Below are 12,647 nucleotides of genomic sequence, written 5' to 3' on the forward strand. Positions count from 1 at the left end.
CCACATTGACTACAACGGCAATCCTGAACAAAGCATGTATTCCCCACCACTGATTCTAAACTGGGAAAGGAAACTGCAGGGGAGAGCAAAATATGAATTCCCAAGCTCCGTGCTTATATGGAAGCCACGAGAAGGGAGGCCACCTTCCTGTGGCTAACTGCAGCCATGAAGGTGGTGGAGTGTTAAAATACAGCTGAACAAAAGAGCTAGTTTAGTCTTTGATGAATGGACCTTTTCTCTTGTGAAGCTCCATAGAAGAGAAAATGATACTCAGGGCTCCCATGAGCATATCCTAGTGCTGGAATTGAAGATCAATCCCCTTCCATGAGAAAACAAGAGTAACTTATAGCAGTGCTTCAGTCCCAGCCCGCTGCCAGTATCTAGGCTGTGATTCCCAGGGCAGGGCAGACTGGTGTTCATTGGGACAGGGGTCCCATCTTTGAATCCCCAAAGGATTTTTAGGAAATGTGGGTTCTGGCATGGCCTGATAGCCCTGCTTGGTGCAGGATGTTGGACCAGATGACCTCCTGAGGTCCCTTCCAACCTCAATTATTCAGTGATTTACTTTAACAAAGGGTGAGTTCCACGATGGGGCAGAGAAAGGAAAATCTCTCTACTTGGGAAGTCAGAGGAGGAACGACTATAAAAACTTGGTACACTGACAAGACCTAACAGAAATAACTATTAGAGCAACTCTGTCCCATGCAGTGAGTGCATCTAGACTTGGCTTCCCTGTAAGGGAACAAGCTATACAAATGCAAGGAACTATATGTCTAAACATACTCCACATGGAAGACATATGGACTCCTGCTACAGAGCCAAAGTCTACAAAGACATGAGAGAGGAAGTCTACTTCTACTCATGCAAAAACCATCAACTTGTTATCAGAGAGTTTAAATTATTACAGCTACTTCAGTAACATGCAGGGGATAATCAAATTGTGCAAGGTTTAGTTCTGAGTTGGGAAAGTTTTTGGATACAGCTTTTCTAGAAGAAAAATAATTAAGAGCTAGGCAGATTCACTGATGGAAACATTTCATGGGTTCATGCTAAATTTGCTTAAATGTTTTGGTAAACGTTCCCACAACATTTCACTGAACCATCTTCAAAACAATTTTTTTTTAATAGCAAAATTGAAATGTTGTTCTCAGAAAAGAAGTTAAATGAATTTTATTCATTTTTTTTTAACCTAAAGTATTTTAATTTGAGTCAAACAACCAATGCTTTGCTTCCTCTAAACAACTTCCCCCCCCCTTTTTTTTGGCAATGCAAGCAAATGGAAAAAATCGGCTATTTACACAGCTTCAGTTCAGACGAACCCCAAGTAATAGATACAATATAGAAGGCAAAAATAACTGTATTACCCAGCTCATTCTCCAGCCATTACCGGATTGTTCTCATCTCCTCTGAATTTTTTTTTTACTTCTTTTATCTAGTTCAGGCTTAAAACACTTAAATCAGTAAGTGGCTCAGCTCTGATTCTGGCTCCTGCCAGAAAACAGCAGCAACATCTCTTTGCTTGAAGGTAAGAGTTTTTTTCCAAAAACTCCTTATCACCTACACTGAGCTCAAAAAAAAAAAAAAAAAGTTTTTTTTTTTTTTAAAGCAGTTTTCTACCTGGACAATGTAAGTGGCCACTCAAATATTGCTTTAGAAGAAATACTTGGATGTTAAGAAATGTCTACTATAAAAAAAGGGCTTTCCTGAGCATAACAAAAGGCAGGAACAAAACTTTACCGCTGGCCTTTAAGTGAAGTGGGACAGAGACTGTGTGACAGAGAAACCAGTTTTCAAACAACTCGGAGAAATGGGCATTGGAGAGGGTAAGAAGGAAGTAGAAAAGACAAAACACAGCCCTTATCTGTAGCTGGGCTCCGTGCAAGATGTTCACATGCTATTGCATTAACACAGAAAAACATTGAGGCATGAATGAACCACCTGCAATGGTCAACTTTAACTATTAGTATCTGAAGCCAAAGCTGAGGACTTAGAGCATCCACTTTTAGCTGCCCGGAGCACACTAAACCTGACACTGTGACTCAGGCTGTGTCCTTAGTGTGAGGAACACGGCAACGAAGAAAGAGGTGAGGAGAGTTTATTATTATAAAAGAAGTGATGCTGACATGAAGAAAAAGGGCTGCAAGGACCCTGCTCATGGAGAGGGGAAGAACACACAATTCATAACCACAAACCTGATTCGCACATGTGATATTGCCTACGCTTCGTGTTTTACTGATAAAAAGAAACAGCAGCTTCAGAGAAGCTGAGGCTGCTCTTAACACACCACCACCCAGAAAGGGGGCTAGGAGGGAAGCGACAGATCTGCAAGTGTGACGTGAGTTTACTGTGTGGGGGACCCAGGGCAGGTCTCTGTGCAGAAGTCACATTTTGCTCTCAACTGGACAACTCTTCAAGACCTTCTGCTGAGCATTGTAAGGGGAGCTAATGCTGCAAACCTGCTCAAGTTATTTTAATAAGCTGGACCTTCACAAGTTACAGATGTCCTGATTCACAAAGCTCTTTTCTATGAACGAGTAGCTAGGATTTCGACTTCCTTCACCTTTCCTCTGTACTCATCACATCACATGGTCTTCAAGATCACTGTTTATTTCAGCCAGGGTTATATGATGATTCAACATCTCCTTGTAAAAGAAGATGCATCCCTCTCTGTGCACTGCCCGCCTCCACAAAAACATACAAATAGAAGTAGAAAACCAACCCATTTTCCAGAGGATCCTTTTCCCAATGGATCTAGGTGGCAAGCCTCAGTTACATGCCTGTGAACCACAGGCACCATCTAGTCACCCCTTCACCACACTTACATTTTAGCTGCATCTGATCTGACAGCTTTTGGATGAAGGGAGTTTTCCACAGCTACAATAAGACAAAGATGCGCAAGGCCACACACTTGGACTGCAACCCAAAGAGGCTGGTTTAGCATGACATTGCACACTTGCAATTAAAACATCAAAACATCCTCAGAAAGCCACCGTGAACAGCAACCCCGAGCAGAGAGGGCAGGCCAGCCGCGAACTGCACGGCTTGTGCTCCAGGTAGCCTGTGCTGCTGGCACCTACAGATGCTCCAACTCTGCTTGGCAATGCCGGGGAAGTAACATGGCGAAGCACAGGCAACAGCACACGGGTGTGCAGAAGAGTCCAAGTTCTGCAGACTGTGATGGGAGGGGAGAGTCTCTCCCTTGCTGGGCAGGATGTGGGACACTTTCAAAACCCCGATTGCCCCTCAAACCTGTGCTAGTCAGCAAGCAGCAGCAGATGGAACGGGTTAGGCCCCTCAGGGCTGCCCTGAGTTACTAATTACAAAAGGTTACTGATTACTGTCAGCACAGAGCAGTGAGGTTTGCTGCTCTCCACTCCTGCTGATCCAGCACTTCGGATGGTGCCAAATGTCTGAGGCTTTTTCTTTTTTTTTTTAGTTTGAAGTTTAACTCCACATTCACTAGCTTCCTGAAAACTGGGGTGGAGCAGAAGAGGGGAGAGCTGGAACAGTCATCCTCCTCTCCTCTGGTCTTACAACAGGAGACTTCTGCAATAGTCCATCGCTTCCCTCTGAGAAAAGCCTCTGTTTCTAATTGGCTTTCTTAGAAACTGCTTTCCAGAGAATCCATTTGAACCTTCATACAAGATTCAGCCTTCAGTAGTCCAGGACTCTCTGGTTTAAGGTGCTGATTTGCTGCTGGAGTGGACATGTTGTGTAAGGCTGACAGCTACCTTCGACTGAGCCTGGGTACTGTCTGTGCTTGCTGATAACTGGATTCATTCCCGTTGCACATCCAATACACTTGGCTTACGGCTCAGGTCTTTCAAAGAGGGACTAGCAGTTTGGGGTATCCAGTTAAAGTCTCAGAAAAGAAGCTTAGGCAGCCGGTTGATCAACCCCCCCCATGCATCTTTAACGGTTTTCTGACCCCAGTTCACAAGCAGGAGTGTAAATAAGATTTCCAGAGTTTAACATCGCTTTCTACTTATGGGTACCTGCTCTATATGGTAGGGCGTCAATCCTTCCATTTCCTGCAACATCCCTAGGGAATGCATTGTAGGAAAGAAGCACCAGCGTGGAAGCCTGGAGGAAACAGCGCGCTCTTCTAAGGGAACTCAGGGAGCTCGTATTCTCAACATGGTACAGAGGGAGGGGTGTGTTTGAGCCAAGACACACTGATGTGCAGGGAAAAGACTTGTGGTGGCTGGGCTGTCATCTCTAACCAGTCTGCTAAGTTCACCCTGGTAATTGCATCCTCAACACCAGCTGAGAGGAGCACTGTGTTACTTGGGAGGTGACCAAGGTATGAATAAGGATCTTTGCAGAGGCAGCCTGCACACAATCACAGTCTGGCAATGTTTCAAGAATGGCAGAAGGCAAACTTTCAGACCAACAGACAGACAGAATAAATACAAGGTTCAGAGAGGTTGCTTATGTTTCTGGTCATAGCAGTAAGATAGTTTTGACTGAAGATGATGATGGAAGGTTATAATGAAGTCAAAATCTAATGGACAGGAAAAGAATAGTAAGCAATCAGAAAAAGCCTTTATATCAAGTATTATTGCCTAAAAATAACATAGTAGCAGCAATGAACAGTAATGTGACTGGTGAGAGATCACAGAATGGAGCCTCCCATCCAAGTCAGTCCCTCTGCTCTAAGCAGGGTTCTTCCTGTGACCCAGGCCCCGTAGGGCACTGAGTGAACACAGAGATCCTGCCCTCTTTTCCTGCATCAGGCACTTCCTTCGGTCAGATATTTCTAAGACCAAAAGAGCATGTGGCAAAAATGAGTGGGGCAAAGAAAGATTTATGATGCAACTTCTTAATAAAGGCTAAGATGGAAAACATTTTCATTGAAATGAGGCAGAAGGAAAGAGGAAAGATGATTCAAGCAAGGACAGGGTCAGGGAGGCCAGGGTGTACTTCCCACCACCAGCAGCATCCTCCTGAGTCACCTCTGTGACTCAGTAGCTCTCACATAACATGAAGGGCAGAAATCCTCCCTTCCTCCTACCCCATGTGCATTTAGACCACATGCTCTTTGAAGGCAGAGTCTTTCCTTTGCTACAAACTAAGCATATGCAGCAAGATCAGGTATCATTTAAATTTCTCAGCGGTACCAGAGCATAAACAGTAAAACAAATGTAAACAAGCTGTAAGAGGGGATGAGTGGTTTTGCTTATGATGCCCAAATAGAGTAAGAAAAACTAAAGAGGCTGAAAGGTGCAATTCACTAAAGAAACATGGGAGTAAATGAATGGAACAGCCTTTTGATCAGTAGGAGAAGGGACATATTATAAACTGGGCCAATTAACTCTACAGCAAGACCAAAAATCAGAAAATCAAGTAACTGAAAAAAATCCACAAAGCTATACCAGGTCAAATCCTCTGCCTAATGTAGGGAGAGCTGATAAACCCTGTCTATACTCATGCAAACAAGTGCAGAACACTCAGTTGCTTTGGCTTAAAGCTGTCCTCACTGCAATGTCAGCTGCGTGCGTTCACCTCAGATGACGACAGTTGTGGCTGTCAGTGTCTAAGTAGGTCTGATTTTCCTCCATCCTGTATTTCCCAGCCCTTTGGCTGTTGGATTGCTGAAAAGGATACACACAAGCTGTTTGGAAGCTCTCTCTGGCTGTGATATCATCACTGGTCTCATCTGAGTGTTTGATAGCACCCCAGGACATACAATTAGAAAGTCAATGCATTAGGGACAGAGGAGGCTTGAGCAAGAGGAATGGTTTGTCAGTCTTGGACCAGGAAAGGACTGTAAAGAAAGCCAGTGAAGGAGTCGCAGAATCACAGAATGGTTGATGTTGGAAGGGACCTCTGGAGATCATCTAGTCCAACCCCCCTGCTCAAGCAGGGTCACCTAGAGCACATTGCACAGGATTGCATCCAGGCAGGTTTTGAATATCTCCAGAGAAGGAGACTAAGAGTCTGTCCTGTCCAAGGAGAATGCAGCGGGAGAGGCAGTCAGGGAGGGAGAGAAAGTGTTCCTGCACCCCCAGAGAGGGGCTGCAAGACTGAGCATGGGACTTTTGTGGGGGATGGATAATTCTGCAGTTAAGTCACCATTCTCTTACCCAAACATACCCTGTCCTTCCTCTCAACAAAACTGAAAATATAGTAGAGGGGAGAAATGGAAACTGCAGACACCGGAGCACTGGCAAAGAGCTGCTAATAACGGATGGAGCTGTGAAATAACTGGCTTGACACTACTTCTTCCATGTGCAGCTAAATCATTCTTTAAAAGCAAACATCTAATGAGAGAATGCAACATCACACAGAAGGAGAATACAATTAATGGTCACTTTGCATTGCCCTCCTGAGCAATCAGAGCCAACAATAAATGATTGCACCCCTCACTCTTTCAGGCTAAATAAATCCTACAACTGAATATCTGTAGGAAGATGTTTCTTATGACAGTGAGACATTTATACATGCAGATTCATACTGATATAGCTCAAGCTGGGTGTTTTTGTGCCAGCAGCATTAAATCACTGCAATCAATTCCCCTCTGTTTTTTCTTTTTTTTAAGGTGATTTATATCAATTCAGCATAAGGCAATTTCCTCTTGGCAAGAAGATGAACTGAGGTGAGCCCCTGACACAAGCACAAAGGTACCTAACACAGAACAGTTTTTCCAGGGATCCAGATGGCTTTTCTGATCTGGTGGGCTGTGCTTCTTTGTCATATCATGTGTTTCCCCCAAATGCATTAATGTAAACTGACTGTCAGCGTTGTTAAATCTTCATCATCCTCCCCATCCCACCATGTAACCAGTATAAAAATGTAAAAGCACAGTGAAACACCAGTTAATCCTACAGCACACCGTCATCATTGGTGAGAGACAGAAGCTCCAAAGAGCTGAGCATAACAAATCTATGCTAGAGCTCTGTGGAAGAGGGGGTGGGGGCAGACACCATAAAAGAAGAAAAATCAAAACAGGAGTGTCAAGAAAGGAGGGAGGGTGGAAGGATGGGAGCAGAGACAGCCAGAGTGGAACCAGTAACATGATGCTGAAAAGAAAGAGAAGCTAGAAAGGGGATTTCACATGCAAAATTAAAACACAGTGCAATAAGGGAGTATTCAGATCACCTTATCACCTTTCAGTCCATGTTCTCCAGGGTTTCCCATCAGCCCCTGAAACAAAAGGAAGTCCAGTGAGACTGAGCCATCCTGAAGACTTCCTGCAAGTTCATGACATCAATATCACTGATGGGGCTGGCAACTCAAACCCACAGCACCCACATCCACCTGGCACAGCCCCGAGGCCAAAGGCCAGGCTTCTCCCGAAGCACACTCCATTGCATGTTCTTCAAACGCCCCTTGGGGTCTGGAATTGCACAGGGAAGATACCTCTGGCATTCTCCAGTAACTTATACCTCCTGCAGACCACCAGTGGGATGTTGCATTCAACAGTCCTGTGCCTGGGTCAATGGACAAATGTGATTGCTGCCCATTCTTTCCCTCTGATAGCTGCTGTCACCCAAGCACGTAACAGAACAATCTTCAGTCCTGCTGTGGACAGACAAGAGCTCGCAAGGCTCAGTTTTTCTCTCACCTTTAAGCCTTTTGGTCCTGGATAGCCTATAGGTCCAACAGAGCCCATGTCACCCTAGTAAGAGAAAGAAAATCACTAGTCATTAGGTGCAAAACTAACAGATACCCATATGTGGTATGAAATTCCTCTCCTATCAGATCCCTCAGTATCCCTCAGTTAACGGGAGCTGTACCGCTGGCCTCAATCCTGGCACCAGTCAAGAGGTTTTTAAACATATAAACAGCTTCCAAGTAAAAAGGCACAGAGTGTATGCTCACAGGCATGTGGGGGAAGAAGAGCTGCTTCTGTTCACATCCTGTTCTCACCACAAAGAAGAGCCTCCAAAAGTGGTTGGCGACTAGCTACCAGGGACATCATCCCCAGCAATCGGTTCACCCAGCCCCGTGGTGCTGCTGTGCCCATGCACAGCTATGGCAACTGTTCAAAGCATGCAGCACCACGAGAACGTCTGAGCATCCTGGTCCTGCTCCCACAGAGACCTACAGGCATTGGGGGACTACAGCTGGATTCCAAAACAAGGAGCATGGGTAGACTTAAAGAGTAGATAAGGAATTCAGCTAGTAAACTGATGGCAAAATAATGGCTTATTAATTCAGAAATCACCTGCAAAGTCTGATCTTTCTTATACGTTTTAACTTTAGAATAGATAAATGTCCCTCTTCCACTATTTGCAAAATTAAACTATTGATCCAGCTTATGACAATCCTAGAGTGCATTTGTTCTTACTGAAGTTGCTCATCTCCTCAAAGAATTCACCATGGTATTCCCTAGTTCTCAGGAGGGAGTTTGAGGGTGTGTTAAGGAAAAAAAAAAAAGACAGATCGAAACAGCAAAGGCGGCAACACTCAAGGTATCTGAGTTGTAACCCAGCTTTGATATCTAATACTGATGGGCAGAAAAGAGGAGAAACAGGGAGATGCCTCTGCAGCTTGGCCATTTGCTGCAGAGAGAAGGCAGCATGGCATGATGTATCAGGACTCGTATGAAAAACTGCAACACAGAAGGACATCAGAGTTTGTGTTTTCTCTGTGCCTGCATACACATATATAAAAGAAAGCCTTCAATGGACTACATTTAAACAGGCTTTGATTGCCTTCTCCCCATGAAGGGAGTTAGTGATAGGGTGCACCAACCTTGCCTGTAATGCGTAAATAAACAGGGAAAGCTTTGCTGAACGAATACCTCTCCAGCAGGCAGTCACGTGGCCGCAGCCACACCATGAGCGCTGAGCTGCGGCTGCACTAACAGATGCCCTTTTCATAGCTCCCAGCATAAAGGCTTCTTGTAGAAACGCGTTTACTTAAAGCTTTGCCCACACAGTTAATTAGGAGAGCAAGAGGCTTTAGTTACATCTAATTCTGCTCTTCAGCCTCTTTTACGCAGCGAGCCCAAACACCTGCAGGGCGCGTGGAGGCAGCTGGGAAGCCAGGCCGGTCCCCGGGGGCGGCTGTAGCTGTGAAGGAAGGAAGTGGCTGATCAGGGGCCAGCCTGGAGCAAACACATGGGCTGCCATCTCCGTGCCCTCCAGCGGGAGCCCGGTGCCCCTAGCATGGGGCAAGGTCCCCTGATGCAGAGAGAGAGGAGAAGGCAGGATGGGTTTGCTCCCCTCCTCATGAGGATGGGAGGAAGGAGGAGGTCGCTCTTAGATCAATCTCACTAGAGATGCTTCAGCATCCTGGAATCAGGAGCCGTGTATTCCCCTGGGCACAGGATTGGACTCGGTTTGAGTGCCCTGGACAAAGCATGCGAGAGAGATCCTCTCTCCCCCTCCGCTTGGGATATGTCGGGTTACAAAATGCCTCTTGCAGAACAGCAGTGCCGGCATTTCTCATGTAGGGAAACTGAATCAAGGAAAAAACTCTTCCTGGCACACTGTACACGCTTCGAATCCCAGAGCCTTCACCCTCCTCTGCAGGAGCCCCCTCGGGCAGCCCCAGCCCCGCTGCCGGAGGCCCCAGCATGGCAGACGGGGTCTGCGTCACCGCTGTGCGTCAGGTCAGTCTGCAGTGCCCCGAGACATGGAGGAAGCACATTCTTGAACAGCGAGTGAGGAGAGAGTGGTTACAAGGCCTCAGAGCGCACACAGAGAGCCCAAAAGCTCACGTCAAAGACAAGGAGAGATGAAAAAACGAATACAATAGCCTGTGAAGTCAAATTCTGCTTTTCAAATACTGTGACTTTCTTTTGGGGAAGGCAAAATTCCCATGGAGAAAATTCCATGTTTCTTTAAAGTGAATGCATAAGTCTGATGTCTAGGGAGAGAAGACCTCTCATTCTTAAGCTGGCGGTCTTGAAGAAGATAATCCTCAAGGAATACATCTAAGGCAGGCCTAAGGAGGGAAGAAGTTCCAAGAGGGCCTAAGGCTGTTGCATTGCCTCAAATTTTTATCCGCTTAGGATGGTACCAATGGACTAATTGGGAAAGACAGCAGTGAGCCGAATGCTACCACCGCAGCAAGTGACCTCTGAAAACCAGCACTGCAAACGACTGACCTTCTGCCTTAAAATCAAAGCTAGGAAGAAGCTCACAATAGAATTGATGATTTCTTCATCTGGAAAGGGAGGGAAGAGAAAGACTCCAAGTTTAAGACAGACAAGAGTTAGCAGCAAAAGGAGAACTACTCAACAAAATTATTAGTACTTGGGCTGTCGCTAGAGACCGAAATAACAGTGGATCAAGACAGAGAAGCAACAGACTTTAGATATCTGGTGATGGACCCGACTCCTGGCATAAGTCAAGCAATATTAGATCTTGGGATCAGTTAAGAAAAAAGCAGTTTGATTACACTTCAGAATTTGGTGCCAATCTGGGTTGCTGCAGCCAATGTGGGACAAAAACGTAACAATCCCAAAGGCAGGAGAGAAACCGCACTATTTCCATGTGGTGTTATCATTTCAAATCAGCCCCAGGCAAAATCTGTCCTTTCTAGCCTCTGATCTACCCCAAGCACCTGATGGCATGGCACTGACTAGTCCAGCTAGGAGGGGAAGACAGGCAGCCTCTAACTCCATCATTGCTGAAAAACATCCTTGTAACATTTACAGGGTCTGAACTTTTACCTTCTAACAAATATCATTAAGATAACAGCAACCAGGTTGAGCTAAGTCTCCCTAAAAGCTGTGATTAACGTGATCCGATTTGGACAATACCTTCAATTATATTCTTTTAAACGGCAATCTTCCTCTCACAGCTCTTTGCTAGGAGCACATCCTTTCTGCTACTATGGCTACAGTAGCTTCTTTTCATCTCCAGTAACAAGGGGAAATAGAGATCTAATTCCTGACTCCATGACAGACTGCTTCTGCGGCCTTAATCCACCTTTGTCCCAATCCCCCCATCTGCAAGACGGGTATGCTTATCCCATCATGTTCTCTGTTTTTCCTCAATAGACTAAGCTTTCTGGGTGTTTGCTATGTGTCTAGTACCATAGAGGCCTTGATATCAGCTGACATATATGCCCCTGTGATTTAAATTATGAAAAGGCAAAAGGAGATGGGTTTCAATCATTCACTGCAAGTCAAATTTTCGTAGATTATTGTAAGAGAAGAGGAATCATTTTGGAAGAATGCTTTAGTACCAGCGGAGCCTACCACTTCTTGTGCACAGAAGGAAATAACTTGAAACAAGTACTGAGCACTAAAATAAATGAGAATATGTTCAGCTGGGCATTCACTAACCTACAGCACAGCTGCCTGGGGATGAGCGGCCACCCATCCTTACAGCCATTTATGTGCTGCTGAGGAAGGGTGGAACGAAGAGCAGAACGAAGGGTGGAATTTGGCTGTGTGTGTAATTACCTGGATTAGTGATGGGATGGGGACAGAGCATATAAAATTCCTGTATACCCAGAGGACAGACTGTTCCTGCACACGGTCCTTCCAGTGAGCAAGAACTGTGCATCCTTAGGTTACTGCTTACAGCGACTTGTTTTTTAGAAGACGACAGGTCCTGGTGTGGAAGAAATACTGCATCTTTGAAAAAATACCTTGGCAAATGTTATCAAAAGGGCAAGTTATTTAAGAAAAGGGGCACTGACAGTAAATCCTTATTCTATTTGCTTTTGTTTAAATAGGGTTCGCCCTCCTCCACCTCTCAGTCCATCAGGCAACCTCCTCTCCCCTCCAGAAGTCATGCCTTTAGCCGCCCTCCTCCATACAAATGGAGTCATCGTATTCGCTGCACTGCCACAGGAAGGAGAAAATCTGCGCCTAGTTATGCGAGCTGAAAGGGTTAAAGCCCCGAGAAGCCACATCTCCGTTTGTTTTTGTACTTACAATGAGTCCAAGGACTCCAGGAGGACCTGGGGCTCCCAATTCTCCCTAAAAGGAAAGACAGACCGACACAGTTACGGACTCTTTGTAGACAAACAGAGGCTGAAAAGCAGCTCAGTGTTTCAAGGCTTAAGGGAAGGGAAAAGCCTGTCCCTCCCCCTTCCGTCCCCCCCACAGTCCCTTCCCATAGCCCAAGTGATCCAGAGCTCCCATCTTCGAGCGTGTGCTCTGGGAGGAGGGCAGCCTCTCCAGACACAAGGCTACTTCTTGTTCTGCGCTTATTTGCAGGACTGACTCCCCCTCCCAGGAGCAGGCTGCGTAAAAGAAGCGTTTCACTGCATGTGTGTGTGTGTGGGGGGGGGGGGACAAGCAGGGGGAGGCAGGCGGAGAGAGCCTGCCCCAGGTGAGAGGAAGGCGCAGGGAGGGAGAGGGCGGTGGGTGCGATGGAGAGGGACAAGCGGCAGGGAGGGGGACTGCGACAGCAAAGCAAAGGTGGAAAAGAGAGGCAAGCTGCTGCTTTATATTGGGGAAGGAGAATTTTTGGGGAGTACTTAAGAAGCAATAAAAATAAAAGCTGGACTCGGATGAAAACTGAACTGTGTAATTTGGGGAGAGGGGACGCTGGCTTCCAGTGCTGGCCGATGGGACCTGGAAGAGTGCTTGGCACATGGGGAACTCCGAGGCTGTGACTCAGGGCTGCTCCCTGTGTATCTAAGAGCACAGAGGAGAGGTGGTTTCATACGGAACTAGCAACCATGCAGCCTGTGATGCCTCTCATAGTGTCTGCGGGCTGCAAGAGAAAGGACTG

The 12,647-nt window shown here is 46.1% G+C and overlaps 1 protein-coding gene across 1 annotated transcript in view; it reads right to left on the bottom strand.

The window, feature by feature from the left end:
- COL27A1 (collagen type XXVII alpha 1 chain) overlaps positions 1 to 12,647 on the bottom strand; it is a 154,331-nt gene that overhangs the window by 83,660 nt on the left and 58,024 nt on the right. Inside the window, exons 13-15 of the mRNA XM_067309369.1 lie at positions 11,843 to 11,887; positions 7,568 to 7,621; positions 7,102 to 7,146 (exon numbers count right to left, since the gene is read on the bottom strand). Of these exons, the coding sequence (XP_067165470.1) occupies positions 7,102 to 7,146; positions 7,568 to 7,621; positions 11,843 to 11,887 (144 nt within the window). The remainder of the gene's footprint in view (positions 1 to 7,101; positions 7,147 to 7,567; positions 7,622 to 11,842; positions 11,888 to 12,647) is intronic.

Source organism: Apteryx mantelli, chromosome 21, assembly GCF_036417845.1.
Source record: "Apteryx mantelli isolate bAptMan1 chromosome 21, bAptMan1.hap1, whole genome shotgun sequence".
In the NCBI taxonomy this organism is placed as follows: domain Eukaryota; kingdom Metazoa; phylum Chordata; class Aves; order Apterygiformes; family Apterygidae; genus Apteryx; species Apteryx mantelli.